Raw genomic sequence first — 17,839 nt, forward strand, 5'->3', positions numbered from 1 at the left:
AGAGACTGCCTCACCCTCTGTAACAATGTAAAGTACTGTGTGTCCTTTTGGGAGAACAGAACTATACAATTATTATTATTATTATTATTAATAATAATAATAAATAATTTAATAAATGTAGTTACCTCCAGTAAATTCAGTGGTGGGTTATAATATGTTTATTGAGGCATTAGTCCAAGGCCCAAGGACCCTTCCATATATGACATTGAGAATAGATTATGCTGGGGAAATGGGACTTAGGAGTATATTTACTAAACTGTGGGTTTGAAAAAGTGGAGATGTTGCCTATAGCAACCAATCAGATTCTAGCTGTCATTTTGTAGAGTGTACTAAATAAATGACAGCTAGACTCTGATTGGATGCTATAAGCAACATCTCTACTTTTTCAAACCAGCAGTTTAGTAAATCTAGCCCTTAATGTTTATTCCAAGGAACTTGGGAATACTTGCTGTTTATTGCAAGATACTTAGGAGTATGAGGTTTATGATTATTAATGCATAGGTTAGAGGCTTGCTGCTTGTTCTTATGAAATTGGATGAAAAATAGTGTTCCTTGGGACCAAACAAAGAATTAATTCACATAGAATTAATTATCCCCCCATTCCCCATCCCACATGTTTTTAAAATTAATTCTGCTTAATTTTGTTTTCACTTGTCTAGTTGGCAATTCCAGCAATAACCATCAGTGTACGTACCCATAAGGCCTACTTTGCAAAATGTAAAAGGGCCAAGACACAGTGCAAAGTCTTCTTTTCCAAAATATTTTTTATTATAGCATTGAAAAGTGCAAAAAGAAAAACTATATATGTTGAAATAAGACGCAAGTGGTAGATGGGTGATTTTCTATCACTGTGATAAGCAGTGTTATTAACATGCGCTGACGAAGCTGGTTTTCTAAGTAGAGCCCTTTGTTTCTTGTACCCCTGTCCTGGATGTGAGATGATTGGAAAGAAACACCAGGTCAGCAATATATCAAGTGAGAATACTTTATTTATACTTTAAAAATCAAATTCTTATGCACTTATGATGTGGATGCCACTCTGATTGACACAATATTGACGGTTTATGGCTAATATTGTGTCAATTCAGCAATACAATATACCTACATATCAGTGAGGTCAGAATTCATCAGAAAGGGGTCAAAAGTTGATATGGTCTGAAAAGATACATTCTTAAGCTGGGTACACACTACAGAATTTTCCACCAACTTTTTATGCCAATCGATTTTACATGCGATCGATGGTCCGATCGCTCGGTCCATGGACTGCATACACACTAGCCTTGTTTTAAAATATAAAGGGAAGAGCGGCCGTCCCGTTAGCGACTTTTTTTACAGCCATGGTGTCGTGAGCAATAATTTTAATTTCATACACACTGAAGCATCATTTGCAGGGGCATGTAACAATATACCAAAGACATTAGCATAAAGGGGCAGAGCTTTCACTATAGTTAACACCCAAAGCAGCATAAAAAGAGAAGGCAACACTCTCTCTTCATTCATTCCTATAAAATAGAAATTTATTACCATACGTAAAATTTAGAAAAAATGGTCTGCAGCCAGACAGGTGCAATACACATCTATACAAAACACAAGCCTGTGATGTGCGGATACCGCACCACGTGGGACTGGTGCAGGCACCACAAATTTACATACACACGGCCCCCCCAGGTCGAGGAAGTATCGGAGGATTGCCGTGGATCGGTCGGAAATTTATACACACTACACAACAGAAAAGAGATTGGAATGAAAATATTGAACGGTACGACCAACCAAATGAGGTGACAAACGTCCATTTGGGCAGACTTTCGACCATCGTGTCCCTACACACACTGACCCGACTTTTGAATGAGTGGTCGTATGTCGGCTGGTTGTGCCAATTATTGGACAAAAACCCTGTAGTGTGTACCCAGCTTTAGGCTGGGTACACTCCCCAGGTTTTTCATCCGATTATTGGGCCAACCACACGATAAGCGACTGTTCGGCCCGATATCGCGTTAGTGTGTACGCTCCAGTGATCAATGATTATCGTTCCAAACCACATCATATTGTTTCATTTTATTTTATAAACGGTCTAAAAATCTTTGTGAACGATATACTCACAACCAACAGTGTCCATAGATCTCCATGGAGTTTACAGAGTCAGAATCTTTTCAGCAGATAGTTATGACAGTTGAAGAGCACAGATCTGAAGGTAAATCATGTATGGTGTGTACACAGGAATCGGCAGGCTCATCTGGACTTTTAGTCGTTGATAAAATCGTTACTGATATGGCATCTGGAGAAATTATCTAGGCTGGGTACACACTACACAGTTTTCAATGAATAATTGGCTAAATCAGCCGACATACGACCGCTCGTTCAAAAGTCGGGTCAGTGTGGGCAGTGACACGGTGGTCGAAAGTTTGCCCAAATGGACGATTGTCGCCTCATTTGGTTGGTCGTACCGTTTAATATTTTCGTTCCAATCTCGTTTCCGCTGTGTAGTGTGTATAAACTTCCAACCGATCCACAACAGTCAGTATGAAAATACAGTCATTGCTCACGACAACATAGCTGTAAAAAGTCGCTAAAGGGACGTCCGCTCTTCCCTTTCTCGTCCTAAACAAGGCTAGTGTGTATGCAGTCCATGGACCGAGCGATCGGACCATCCATCGCATGTAAAATCACTCGGCATAAAAAGTTGGTCGGAATTTCTGTAGTGTGTACCCAGCTTTAGTGACAGCTGGACAAACTTATTTACCTTTAGGTTTAAGAAAGGACAATGAGAAAGGTCAAGCAAAATAAGGTGAAGTGAGATTTACGATGCCACCACATATGCTTAAACAATGTTGATGTTTGCTGTGTCTTTATCTCAAGGTAGCCAATGTGAATTTGAAACTTGTTTTCCATATTAGGAAACTGTGAATAAGAGTAATGATCATTACATTGTGTAACAGGTGTTGTTAAAATGTGTAAAAGCTGGTACTTGTCTGTACAAGGACACACCTCTCTCTGCTTGAGAAGTGTCCACATCTGATGTGAATGCAATAAAGACTTCATATCTACTTCAGAAGACTTTGTTAAGCTGGGTACACACTACATGGTTTTCGTCCAATAATTGGCTAAATCAGCCGACATATGACCGCTCGTTCAAAAGTCGGGTCAGTGTGTACAGTGACACGATGGTCGAATGTCTGCCCAAATGGACGATTGTCGCCTCATTTGGTTGGTCGTACCGTTTAATATTTTTGTTCCAATCTCGTTTCCGCTGTGTAGTGTGTATAAGTTTCCGACCGACCCACAACAGTGAGTACGAAATTACAGTCATTGCTCACGACAACATGGCGGTAAAAAGTCGCTAAAGGGACGTCCGCTCTTCCCTTTGTCGTCCTAAACAAGGCTAGTGTGTATGCAGTCCATGGACCGAGCGATCGGAACATCGATCGCATGTAAAATCGATCAGCATAAAAAGTTGGTGGAAAATTCTGTAGTGTGTACCTAGCTTAAGAATTGTAATATGTGTCTAATCTACAGAAACTGTATCTGCATGAGAAAGTCCTTTCGCTAGCAGTTTGTATACTGTGTTCCCCTAGAATCCCTGGATTGTCCAGGGTAGACCCCATTCAAAACATTTGCCTGCATTCTAATGAGATGGGATCATAAATACTCCCGGTAGTTGCTCGAGCATCAAGGATCTTGTAATTCAGCACTTCCCAATTTACTTGCCCAATACATGTTTAGGAAAATTCATTGTGATCTCTCTTGTTTTACATGGCAGTAACTGCCTGGACCCTGATGGAAGCTGCATTAAAACCCCAGGGTCCTTTTTATTCTACTCCTCCCGTCTCTGCCACATAACGTATTGGTTGACCTTGGAAAGGAAAAGAGTTGACAAGTTGTTCCTCAGTGATCTGAGCCCACCTTACTGATTGGCTGGAAGAGCGGCTGTACTAAATAGATAGGTTCTCTGTGGGTGGGTTACTGTGTGCTTCCTACATTATACAAAGGGGGTAGACAAATACATCCCACTGTGACATCACCTTATGGTGCCAGACATGTAGTCTATCCCTGGCACCGAGATACGGGCTGTGTATGATGTAAAATACCCACGGCAGGTTTATAAGGGGATAGGACACGTGTCCTCAAGAAGTGGTAATCGTAAAACAACGAAGAACCTTGATAATAGTATTATATTGTGGTAACTCCGACATACGTCTATAATTACCGTCACTGAGAGGTGAGCACATTTCTTGTTTTAATGTATTACTTTGTATGGGCTTTATAGGGTATGTTCATCTTAATACACCTTATCTGCCAGTGTCCCAGAATTGTGGGGTACTGGGAGCAAATGCTGACGTGCCTTAATGACAGCCTGTGAGTGGTGGGGCTCAGTGGGGCACCACTCAGTGTAGTGACTTGGGTAAGGTTCTTGCTTTTGTATACTGAGCAGGGGGAGAGTGAGTGGAAGTAGGTGTGCGTGGGAGGAGGGCACATGGCTTAGTAACCAATTGTCATATAAGTGTTTATGTCTGTACTAGTGTGTATTTCTTGCTTAGTTGGTTGGTACAGTGTCTTTGTTATACCAGTGTGCGTGTCACAGTGAGAGAGCAGATACTTACAGGTCTGTCTGGATAATAGGGGCCAATTTACCTTGTGTTATTGTGATACAACGGTTTCATTCCTTGCATAGATTTGTCCCGTGACTGGATCAAGCTTCCATTTGTTTGGATTTAGCAGTGTTTCACCTACTACAGTTCAGTTTTATTTATATACATTTTTTTATATTGTGTCTGTAACAAACTTGCTCCCATCTATGATCTTTTCCCCTCTTGCTCCTTTAACCTCCTTGCCCTCACTGAAACCTGGATACATCATCTGACACTGTCCCCGATGCTGCTCTCCCATTTGGCGGTCTATCAGTTACACACACTCTACGTTATGACAGCTGCCAAGGTGGTGGTGTAGGCATCCTGTTATCTGCTAACTGTACCTTCAGCATTGTTTCCCCTGTCTCTTCCCTCGCCGTGTCTTCCTTTCAGTCATCTACCCCCCCTTGCTCACTTCTCACTTTTTTGACAATTTTTCCGCCTGGCTCTGCCGTTTCCTTTCCTCCGACCTACCCACCCTTGTCCTTGGGGACTTCAACATCCCCGTTGATAACCCCGATGGTAATTCTACCTCCAAAATCCTCTCCTTTACTTCTGCCCATGGTCTCACCAAGTGGACCTCTTCTCCCACACACTGTGATGGGCATTCCCTTGACCTCGTATTCTCTCACCTCTGTGAAATCTGACTTCTCTAATTCACCATTCACATTTTTTGGCCACCTCCCACTATCTCCAACTCCCCCTTTTGCACAATCTCCTATCTGTCTTGCCCTAACGCAGCAGCCTCCTTTTATAGATCCACCATCTCTGCAGCCCTCGATGAAGCTTCCCTGCCACCACACTTTACCTGCGTCATTCTAAGCCCCTTGGCACTGCTAGCTCACTCGCTACCTTCACAGATGCTCCTGTTCTGCTGAGCTCCTCTGGAGCTGGTCCCGCTCCGACCCAGAATTTATTCATTTCAAATTCATCCTGTCATCCTATTATACTGCCATCTCTCTTGCAAAGCAGTCCTACTTCACAGCCCTTACCTCCTCCCAGTCCAACAACCCCAGTCGCCTATTCTCCACCATCATGAGATTGCTATGACGTTCTATTTATTTATAATGTCTGCAACATTAGAGTATTTTTGTTTTTGTTTTCTTTTTAATTTAAGAAGCTGTAGGGTAGATAGATATGTTTTAGGCCACATTTTTATATCCAACAGGGCAGCTATTGCCGAAACTTGGCAAAATCCTTTACCTCCAACTCTTAATAAAATAATCTCTAAGGTGCAGCTCAGCTTTGCACTGGAAATGCTCGGTATGCCCTACTCAGATGAGACTTCCTTGCCCCTGATTAAATTGTTCAGTTGGCATAAATATCTCACAGGACCCAGTCTACCAACTTGTCCTATGTTAGAATCACCATAAGCATCACAAGCTGAGAGCCATAATTGTGTTGGCAAGTCCACAAACTGTTATATGCTACCTGCAGCACAGGAAATGTTTTGGGCACTATGAGCTTGCGATTTTGTTCCCCACTATAACCCCTTCCCCCTTTCTCCATCTCTCATGTATCACCTATCCTCCCTATTTTACTTTCTGGTCTCCTCAAGTTTGGTCAAAATACAATAAAAATATTTGTTTGTTTTATTTAAAGTTTCTAGGACTTAAAAGTACACATCTAGGGCCTGATTCATTAAGGATCTTAACTTGAGAAACTTCTTATTTCAGTCTCCTGGACAAAACCATGTTACAATGCTAGGGGTGCAAATTAGATTTTGTTTTGCACATAAGTTAAATACTGACTGTTTTTTCATGTAGCACACAAATACTTGATAGCTTATTTGTACATTGAAATTTAAAGTTGATATTTGTGTGCTACATGAAAAAACAGTCAGTATTTAACTTATAAAATAGATTGTGGGGGATCCGCGCTATCCGCGTGTGGGATGAAATGGGCAGCCAGAGGAACAAACAGAAGAGGTGGTCTTAAACCCCTATGGGATACAACAACAATGGATTCCCCAGCGCGATAAAGGGATAGAAAAAAAAGGGGGGGGGGGGTTGGTGTCAGTGAAAAGCAAAGTGGGAGAGATATGTAAATGTATACAGATGTGACAGTATTAAAATAAACGTTAACTTACTGATAAAAACATTAAGGCATCTCTAAAGTAAAAGATATCCGTTTATATGTAGGAGACAGGTTGCTACTTGTATATGTCTCACAGTCCAAAATAGCAACTGCCAGTCTATGGGTACTGATAAAACAATGTCACAGAGAAACAAAGGGGCCACAAGTCTGGGAAGGTTGGGTAGTGCACTTACCTCCCTCCCCAGATGATGTGTCCAGATCGTCCGTATAGAGGTCCTCCTTCTAGGTAGCGATCCTATTTCTAGAAAGTTGGTGCTTCTAGCGATGTAACAGAAAACAGTCTCAAAGTCTCTGCATCCACGTAAGTTACAACGGTAATGTTGGTGAGACCAAACTGAAGTGTTTCCGGGCAGTAAGAAGCTGTTACTTTCTGTTGTAGAGTCTATCACCCAGGTAGCAAACCCGCTCCTAGACGTAGTGTAATCCTCACAAAAGGCCGGAAAGACAATCTCAGGGTCCGCGCATAACTTATGTGCAAAACAAAATCTAATTTGCACCCCTTGCATTGTAACATGGTTTTGTCCAGGAGACTGAAATAAGAAGTTTCTCAATTTAAGATCCTTAATGAATCAGGCCCCTATACAATATGTTTTAGGGTATACTGCAAAGGTAATCATGAAAATTGACTGGGTCATAGAGGTGTTAATCCACTTCTGGTTTTAGAGGAGCAACATAACGTTTGCTGTTTTGTATTGTTTTCAATAAAAAAAAAAAATCTATCCCTATTCTTTTATATCATTTTGCATTCAGAAAATGTAATTTGGAATGTCAGTTTAACGCCACTTCTAGCGTACACCACGTTTGTAAAGTAAATCAACAAACTAACTGAAAGTGTATACGATGACCAAAATATCATTTAAAATAGAATATCTACTTTTATTTATTAAACAGTAACTGTTGAACAAAAAATTTCTATCAAAGTCCCATTGTTTAATTCAACCAAAAGAGCTCTGTAGTATACATTGCTGTAGAATACGCAATGGTCAGTGTAAGGCTTTGCTGCACTGTTCTCTCCTGTGCCCACAGGCCCGGGAGCACTGCCTGAAGATGCTGGAGGAAGCGCTGAGTAAAAATGTACAGGGGACTGATAACCTGCACAGGTAGGAAGGTGTTATTCCTTCTGTTCCACAGTTGTATTGTGGGTTTGATCTATGGGCATGTGTGCGTGTGTGTTACCAGGTCACATTGTATATGGTATATCCATAAGATGCTCCACTCTCTCACAGTGTTTGTACTCCTCACAATCATATCTATGTTCATTACAGAACTGACGTGGCTTCATCTGCCGTGGACTTAGAATATGATGTCTTCCGCAGCAGCAAGATGTCAAACCTCTATAAAGCGGCAGTGTTGAAAAAGGTAAAGACTAAAAAGTAGATGTACAGGCCTAGGAAAGTGTTGTTTCAGAGTGAAAGGTGACATTTTGTTCGGACATAGACAAAGAGCCTGGTGTAGAAAGAATGAAAACAAAATTGTAACAAATTCCAGTAAAAAGAAAAAACATTGCACCACAAATTTTTACTGTGAAACACAATCACCAAATTGATTGTGTGCGATAGTTGGCCTGGTTTCATGATAGCAAAAAAAAAAAAGGAAAGTAAATACCAAAAATGAAACAAATGCATAAAATAAAATTACTGAAGCAGCATTTAATTGGTTATGAAGCAGGGAAGGTGGCACATGATTGGTGGAAGCAGCCTACAATTACTCAAATGGTTTTCTCTCCTGAACTTAACCTCCGCTTCACCGACAATTGACGTTAAAGTCAGCTCTCTTCATTTAACACACAGGGTATATACAACTCTTTTTAAAATTCACACTCTAAGAGCATGCCTCATTTTGGGGGTTCACTCCATCTACATTTCCCCCCCAGGTGTCTGAGATAAATAAGGCATCTAAGGATGGCCAGCTGTACGTTGTGTTTGGGTTTACTGACTGCACACAGAAGACAGAAACAAAGGTGGATACACATGAAGACGGATTTGTTCCTGCGTCTCAGCTGCATACGGTTTGTAAGAGTATTTGGCGTTGACCTCCCTTATCCTGACATCCCCATGGGAGTCGCTGTTTTTGAAATGGTAAAAAATGTGACAGACCTTAAGGTGGAATAACCTTAACTTTTAAGGAACAAAAGAACAAATCTAGCTTAAGGGTGCAAACCTGGGGGTAAATGTATCAAGCTGAGAGTTTTCCGGCGAGTTTGAAAAGTGGAGATGTTGCCTATAGCAACCAATCAGATTCTAGCTATCATTTTGTAGTGTGTACTAAATAAATAATAGCTAGAATCTGATTGGTTTTTCAAACTCGCCGGAAAACTCTCAGCTTGATACATTTACCCCCTGGACAGACCATATTGCGAGAAAATTTATTTTTATATACTGGGCAGCTTTATTTTTACGCCATGATTTAGAGTTGATCTAGGATGTATTCCTCCCAACTCTTAATTTGTGTACGCAATTTAAATTTCGCCTCTCTACCTCCCCTCCCAGAGCACATAGTTTTGCCAAGGTGCAAACAGACACCTTCTAGACTTACTCCTAACTTTAAATGAGGCTCTTTGTTGTTAACTGCTCCTTATACCTGAACTGTGCACCTGTAGGCTGCTCATGGTAGTGCCTTTATGATAACGTTGTCATTTCTCATTCAGTTTAAAGGTAAAAGAGTTGGGGCACCGTCTGTCTTTCAAACGGCATCCAATTTGCTACAAACCCAAAAGTTGGAAACTGCCCCACCGCAGTCGTGTCCTGGGTCCTCCCAGCAACTCGACCCTACCAGTACCAGCTCACTTCCGAAGATCACGGAGAGCCCCAGCAAAAAAGTTATCAGTCCAAACAAAAAGGACCGGCCTAGCAAGAAGAAGCAGGAGCTGGCCTCCACTGCTGCTAAAGACTCACAAGACATTTCCAAGTTTTTCTCAACAAAAGGTAAATCGAAATCCGTATATAGCGGCCCTAGTTTGGAGAAAAGTATCAGTCCTACCGTTCCTGAGAGCCCGTCTGTCAGTACCTCTCAAAACCAAGATGCCTTCTGCTCAGACATATTGAATGGACATCAGGGTAGTAATGAAGAACCATATGGAAGCATAACAGGTCCAAGCGTCTCAGGAAGCCCTGTTTTCCAACCATCGGAAAAAAACAATCGCTTATCGGACAACCTAACTGAAAAGTCATTGGTTGCAAAAAGCCTCACTGGCACTCTGTCTGTACATAGCTTAAAACCTACAGATGTCCAAGTCCAAAATATGCAGCTGTCGGAAAGAAGTGTTGGAGATTCGCCGAACATAACACCATTAGGTAATCAGAAACTGCCTAATGATTCTTTCTATCAGGAAATTTCACAGGAGAAGGGAGAGGCGAACTCCAGTACATACCAAGAGCACAGTAGGTAAGCCTGTTTAGTTGTTTTACTGTTGTTTAAATGATTTATTGTTTTTTTACCCTTTTTTTGTTTTTTAAAAACAATTACTCTGCTTCAAACATAGCTCCAGCCTACCAGGATCCCCTGAGCCCAAGCGGAAGGCATCAGAGGAGGAGCAGGTCAGTTGTCTGAGATGTTTTTCTAGGAGTCTGCGTAGTTCACATATTCAGTATACTGTAATATATTCTGGAATATTGGGAAAACTAAGTTTAACGCCAACTGTCTGGCCAGGATACTGGGGAACCATCCAGGAAGAGGCTGAGAAGAGAAGAGAAAGCATCCTCCATCTTGTATCACTCCGAGAAAGGTGGTGGCGGCCAAGGGAAAAAGAAAGTGACCTTTGACCCAAACCTCAGCCAAGAAGACAAGGAAGGAACAGCCAAAATCTTGCAACCACCTACTGGGAATAAAGTGATCAACCTGAAAGAGACAGCTGACATAGTAGTGAAATACTTAACCCCTTTGTTTCGTGATGGAAAGTTTGCATCTAAGGTAACTGTGACCTTTCAGTCCCTCTCATTTGTCTTTGAAAATTCAGATCTGGATGGAATTCCATATGTAAGACATTGATGTAAAATATAACTTGCATGCATTCATGTTTTGTTCTGGGGTTTTTTTTTAGTAAGTAAAACACACGCTCAAAGTTACAAATTACTACATATTAGCACAAGTAGATCAAGAGTAATTTATACAAATTATTATTATTATTATTATCATTTCAGTTTACTGTCTAAATTACACATAAAGACAGAGACACACACACACACGCACCCATTTTATTAGAAGACAATTATTCTACCTGTATGTAATCAGGAAACATAAACGGAACACGGAGTTCAACAACGGAGTACATATGTATTCCGACATCCGTTAACTGTAAAAGCAGTAGTACGCGGAGGTGATGGAGACAGTCCAAGTTCCCTCGTTACACACCTAAAGGTTAGGAGGCAAACTGTCCCACATTATAATTAATCTACCCTTTCCAGGTTACTCTCTCTTGAATAGAGATAAAAAAAAAGAGGTGGGGAGATATAAAAAAAGGAAACGCATCCTCCTACACAGAACTAGGTCTATAATAGCACATGTAGTAGAGGGCAGCTCAGGGACAGCAGTGTTGTCACTTGGCAGTTCAACCAGTTTCTGGCACACCTTAAATTTAAGCTCAGAAACAGCAGAGAGTCCATAAATTTGTGTAAATCTTACACTCATTTGCAAAAACATATCATCAGTGGGCAGTCCCCCAACTGGGGTAAAGTTGGCCTCATCGCTGTGACACTTGGGGCACCCGTCTTACTGTTGTCCGGGAACGGTTGTTGTGGAGTGTGTTCAGGCGACATTCTGTGGGACATTTTAGCAGAGAGGACCTCTGCTAGATTCCTCAATCAGGAAGTCCTTAGGCCTTTGACCTAATATTGTGCCTTGGACTGTTCTGGTCATCGGCATGCCTTTGCAAGTACGTGATCTGTTACTGCTATTGTCTGAGATCAGCCTGCAGCGTGTATTGTTTAACTAATGGAACCCCACCCAAAACGGAATTTAAGTGGAGTTATATTTTTAAATGTCAACATTTATTTTTGTTTTGAGTAAAGATTCCCAGGGCACAAAGTGTACAATTATTATGTTGAATGCAATGTAAGGGTATACTAGGTTCCCAGCAAAATGTAAGGGTTGCTTGATGTAATCTGCAGTCTCTACCTATGTCCGTGTCTCTGCTGGCCTATACAGATTTTTCCTTTAACCCACTGGTGTCTGTTTGCAGAGTGGTAGTCTGTTTCGTGTGGTGCTAGTTAGTATTTTCTGGCAATGTTCTTTTAGTCCTGGAATCTGGTGTTGAATCGTGGCTTCAATCAAAACGTGGACTGGTGGTTGCAGGCAGGCTAGTGTGTTGTTAGTCTGCCTGAGCTTTCGTGTCACTCGGTGTGTATGCCACCGGCAGTGGAGCCACAGCAGAGTGGCCGCAGCCCTCACTTAAGGTGATGCAGTCGCTTTGCTTTTCAGCACCATATGCTGAAGGTATGTTTGCTGGTGCGCGACCCACCCAACCGGTGCTAGTGGTGAGTAAGCTGACTGGAACGGAGCTGGCACTTCTTCATTCTTCAGCTGCATGCTGCTATATATAGCGGTTAACCTGCTTTGCTTTCAGAGGTGGATTTGAGTGTGGTCAATCAATAGTTGATGGTCTTTAGTATAGCAAAAGAATGATAAAAGGATATGTATATTACCAACGTGTTTCACCCTTTATTGGCCTTCCTCAGGGATGTATAGAGTTGGAGTGTTCCGTGTGCAGCAATTTTATAGTCGGTGGAAAGGTGGAGGGAGCCTTCGATAGGTTAATAGCCTTTGAGGCCAGGTGCAACACATGTGGAGTTGACATTCCTGAGCCAACAGAAGTGATTAGAATTACAAGTTAAGTAGGCACTTTAGGAATATCTATTATTGTTTCAAATGTAAAATTACATAATCGCATAACATGCTTAAAACCAGTATGTAAATATACAGAAAAGGTAATTGTCTCACCGATTCTGGCAAGTTTATTGATGAAATGATGTACAGTGGAATATTTCAAAGCCATTTCTTATGGTGTTTACTGTCTGCCGGTATCTTTGTTGAGTATATTAATACCAACAATCTATATCTGAAGTTCATCTTGATATTTTACATCAAAAACAGTAAGATTAAAACAAAGACTTTCAAAAAACAAGCCGACTGTAACTCATACCCTCAGACAGTAACCACCCAAAGAAATGGCTTGAAAACATTCCGAAGGGGCAGGTACTAGACTAAGGAGAAGTTGTCCTACTATATCAGCATAACACACAAGCAGAGACACTGAAAAAGAGATTGACAAATAATTAGTAGACATGGCCTAAATCGCAGTTAGGGACTCTGTCCGAGAAAATCTACTTATGCCTTACAATCAACATAATAATGATTGCAATCTTTACTCAAAAGTTACTACTTGGAGGGTTGGCGTTTCCCCTCTTTTTTTCTGTTCCGTTAGTGACGGCAAACCACATCTTGACAATCAGGAAGCGCGGACCCCCCACTCTTTACCTACTATATTTATTTTTGTTTGTTTTTTATTTTGAGTTACATTTGTTGATGTTTCCTTTTTTTTTTGCACTTTATTTAAGAAATGGCACTGCCCTCCATTGCTGCTGCTCATTGCTTTTTCAATAATAGTAGAAAGTGGTTCTCTTAAGTATTGTGTTACAGGAATGCTTTTAGTAAAAAAAATGTCTGACTCATGATTGAAACCAGAAGCACTTCTCTTATTTACTGTATACAACTCACTCATTTATTTGACGCTGACCTTTATTGAGACTGATACAAGGTGAAAAGAATTAGTGTGTATGACGGCCTAAATCTATATATTCTTCTTAAAATTGTGACATGCCTGCCGCAGTTGGTAGATTTTTGTATGGTAAAAGCACAGTGAGTAAACCCTTATCAGTGGACATCTTTCACCTCCTGATTGGACGTCACCCTTTTTTATTGACCAGGATCCTGAAAGTTATACACTAGGTTATTCCTTTGATCTATTAGATCAAGAGGACCAAAGAGGAATAGAACCCTTGGATACTATAGATCTTTCTTCATAGCTCACAAGTTTACAGGCCCGCATGGTATTCTGAAAAATGTGGAATTGATCCCTGGTTTAAAGAAGGATCCTGAGGATTTTGTTTTGGCTTGCCTAGAGCTGGTCCTCTTTCCTTTTCCAGTTTCCAGTTAGCCCTGTACTTGCATCTCTATGAACTCACCTTCCACCTCCCTAACAATTTTTCAAATCGTTTCTCTAAAATGTGCCTTTGTATCCCTCTGCCAAGCCATCTGCCTCTCTCAGCTAGACTGGATATTAAACAGATCATTGTACTTCATAGCATGCCTCTTCATAGTGTCCAGAATCGAGGGTTACAGTTTGTTTCTAGGTATTGGAGAGCCTTCTGTAAAAGAACTTGGTGCGACACTGGACTTTGACTTACCTTCCTCAATATAATAAGCAAACAGAGAAGGTTAATAGGAGCCAATCAGCAGAGATGGGCAACATGATCATCTTTGTTGTGAGAGCAGGGTACCGGGCATATTGAGATAAAAGTTAAGCCCACCTGGCAGCCCCTCTCGTCTGTATTGTAAGAGTGACCCTGTGCTGATATGTATTGCTGTGTATGGCGATGGTATGTTTTCACATGTATAGGTACCACTAAATTCTTCATCATGTCCCCTTCATCTATTGTCATCTGGGCTTATTAGGACACCCAGTCAACCGGAGGCACTAAGAGGAGTTGCGCCAAAAGCTGGCTCATGGTTTTGCGGGCCTTCCTCCACTAGCCATTGACCATGTTGAGTAGGAAGTGCCAATTAGCTAGAGAGCCACTTTTGCCAAAAAAGACAGTCATGGAATAACTCAGGGCTGGAACATGGAATTAAGTGATTCGTTTTTGTGGTTAAAAAAATAGGTTCCCATTGGGAAGCCTAGCTAAAGCTGGAAAGAACAGAGACCCTCTGCAGAGTGCCTGCCCCAATCTGAGTACTTGAGGGAGGCACAGTGGGTGGTCTCTGATGTACATGCCAAATCAAGTGGAGAATTGTTATCCAACCAGACTGTGGAAACTGGAGGAGGTTTAAAAGAGGGAGCTCGGACATCCAAATGTGGGTCTGCCTTCTACTTTGGGCATTCTGACTAAGGGTTATAGCTGCTATTGGATTGGTATTGGATAGTGACGCAGATTTTGCTACTTTGTGGGCCTGCCAAAAGCAGTAGGATATCGGGCTTGGTCCTTGCATTGCGGCATGAACAGTGTTGCTTGGTGGCCGGGACAGCTCCCCGAGAGGAGTAATGAATATAGCCCCTTTAAGGTAAGGTAGTCTGGTAGGCTATGTACAGTCATGGCCAAAAGTTTGGAGAATGACACAAATATTATTTTTTACAAAGTCTGCTACCTCAGTTTTTATGATGGCAATTTTCATATGCTCCAGAATGTCATGAAGAGTGATCAGATGAATTTCAATTAATTATGAAGTCCCTCTTTGCCATTATAATGAACTTTATCCCAAAAACAACATTTCCACTGCATTTCAGCCTAATACCGCACTGTGTTTGCACAGTGTTTTTAAATCTCTCTGGAGGGCTGTATGAAAAAGAAAGGAACGGGATGAAGGAAACTTATGATCCATCATATATAAATGTATATATAACGCTTTTTAGGAACACCATCTTCTCGCCCTATTTGGAATTGGGACCTACTATAATGTACTAACTAGTGTGTGTGTGTATGTGTGTATATATATATATATATATATATATATATATATATATATATATATATATATATATATATATAATTATACATTATGTGTTTCTTAGTGATATTAGTTTGCTTACTGATGTATTTTTTTATTGTGTTATTTTTCGACTAATCCCTCTTTTTTTCTATATTATTACCATATTATGTTTTGCTCTGTAGGTATAATAATCTTCACAGCGCTGTTCTTTTGTGTTTTTATTAGTGTTTTTTTATCCTAGTAAACGGCAGAGGGGACACTGATTTGGGAGCCTTTGAAGGTGACATAGTAAACGACTAGGAACTGGTCCAGGGAGGTAGGGTTGATGGGGAAGCTGAGAAGGTGTGGATTAATGATTAGATGAATGTAGGGTTGAGTAACAGATGGACAAGGGACGTGTGTTGTGCTGGAGGAATAGATCAGACAGGGAGCCAATGTTTAAGTTTACAGATTGCTACTCAGGCACCTAGACAGAGGCATGGATTAATCCAGACTGTGCTCAGTAACTAGGCATAATAGTGACCCATATCCTCTTCACCTTTCTGCACAACACTGCACTTCCTCTGCTGAGCCCCTAATATCCACGGGCTTCATAGCAGTTGGAAATGTACAAAAAAATAAAATAACAAAAATGCTAGTCTCCCTGAATGACTGGCGAGTGTCATTATTAATGTAGTGACGTTTTGAGTCTTTCACCAAACGTTGTTTGCTGAGAAATGTTCAGATCCATATGGGAGGGGTGTTAAACTTTCAGAACCTGCGTGGGAGATACCTCTTTTTTATCTTGTCATATAGGAAATCATTACAGTATTTACTAAATATAAATGCTTACATTCAGAGGGAAAATTGGGATGAAGTCATAAGATATGAAATCCAATTGGGCAGCTTTGCATATTGTCTGGAATAAGTCTTATGGATGAGTGTTCTCAGTCTGTCATACTGAATGTATCTTTCTTCTTCTCACAGGACCTCTTTAAAGGATTCGCCAGGCAGCTGTCTCATCACCTAGCGGGGGATAATAAGACACCTCTGCGTAAACACGGTAAGCTGCTTTCTTGTAAGGTTTGATACAGCTACACATCATCTTGCAGTGCCCATAATAACGTGTTATTGTCCTTTCCTTCCTCAGTAAAAGAAGAAGCCCAGAGACTCATCAAGACATTTTTTAAGAACCGGACATCATGTGACAGTGAAACAGACTGGCAGGAGATGCTGCGTACTGCCACCTGATGCCACCACAGAAGGCCTGGGTGCGGTGGCATCAATGATCCTATTGACATGGAACATGTGTTATCTATGCACGTGAGCTCAGAGACACACACACACGGCTACCTCACACAAGTGTGCTGGGGAGAGGCTTATAGACACTCAGCTGCTAAATGCTATCTGTACTATTCCACATTGTAATGTTTTACATGGAATCTTTTCCTATCCAACTGGTTTTCATCCAGTCTGCTGAGCTTACTGTAAACATCAGTGTACATCACTACTATGTAATTATGAACAGTCCTCCATTAAAATATGCCGTACAGTGCTGCAGTGGCCGAAAAGAGACCACAACATTACCACGTTTTGTCTGCAATCCAAACAATAATTGAAATGAGTAATGATGTATGCTGTAACAAGCTTAGATCTAGAAACTGTCTTAACGTGTTTTCACATTTCCTCAGCTAAGGTGCTTCAAATAGAGGAGAACCAAAGGTACAAGCATGAGGCTTGCTAAGCGGACTCCGTTTTACCTGCTGCTAGGTGTCATTGAGCAAATATCTCCGTTATTGCTAGGACAGTGCCATCTTGTGGATGGCAATGGCATAGCGTTGATGTCAATCTTGCGCTATCTTGGCTACTGCTATTTCCTCATGCTTAATGGATTAACAATAGCCTGTTAATCTGTTTATTCGCCGGTGCTTTTATCCCTGCAATTCTGTCCTTCTCCCTCTTACTAAACAAAGCAAGAGTTATGTAGTTATCTAAATTCTTCAGGTATTGTATTAAATACATATTGTTTTGGGCCTAGAAATGAACTTATGTTCAAGGGAGAGAAATATAGTTTATAATTTAATAATTAAACAAAACTGGTGTGTGAATTATTGTGTGATTTTACTGTGGATGTTACAGTGTCAGAGTGTTTTGCACATTTACACTGTTCCTGTGTATTTGGTCTTTCTGCATTTTTTTTTTTTTTAAATCTTTATTTATAGAAATTGACAAATAGGCGAATACATTAAACAGAAATAAAAAACAAATGAGCAGTTGAGCATTATATAATAGAAACAAACATAACAGGTGAATAATCTTTTAAGTAGCATTGGCGTTTAGACGCTGGGAGCCGAAGGGTTATAAAAAGGCTTAGTTTCTAGTCACCTACCTATTTGTTGAACATTTTTACGTTTTTGAAATCTTAAATGGATTTGGGA

The 17,839-nt window shown here is 40.8% G+C and overlaps 1 protein-coding gene across 4 annotated transcripts in view; it reads left to right on the forward strand.

The window, feature by feature from the left end:
* The window catches only part of RECQL5 (RecQ like helicase 5), a 63,055-nt gene extending 45,455 nt beyond the window's left edge, over positions 1–17,600 (forward strand). For all 4 annotated transcript variants that reach the window (XM_075177826.1, XM_075177824.1, XM_075177825.1 and 1 more), the window contains exons 13-20: positions 7,749–7,822; positions 7,988–8,081; positions 8,596–8,730; positions 9,370–10,106; positions 10,204–10,258; positions 10,371–10,631; positions 16,389–16,464; positions 16,552–17,600. In XM_075177826.1, the coding sequence (XP_075033927.1) occupies positions 7,749–7,822; positions 7,988–8,081; positions 8,596–8,730; positions 9,370–10,106; positions 10,204–10,258; positions 10,371–10,631; positions 16,389–16,464; positions 16,552–16,652 (1,533 nt within the window). In that variant the 3' untranslated portion in view covers positions 16,653–17,600. The remainder of the gene's footprint in view (positions 1–7,748; positions 7,823–7,987; positions 8,082–8,595; positions 8,731–9,369; positions 10,107–10,203; positions 10,259–10,370; positions 10,632–16,388; positions 16,465–16,551) is intronic.
* The last annotated feature ends 239 nt before the right edge of the window (positions 17,601–17,839 follow it).

The sequence above is a fragment of the Mixophyes fleayi genome, chromosome 6 (assembly GCF_038048845.1).
Source record: "Mixophyes fleayi isolate aMixFle1 chromosome 6, aMixFle1.hap1, whole genome shotgun sequence".
Lineage (NCBI taxonomy): Eukaryota > Metazoa > Chordata > Amphibia > Anura > Limnodynastidae > Mixophyes > Mixophyes fleayi.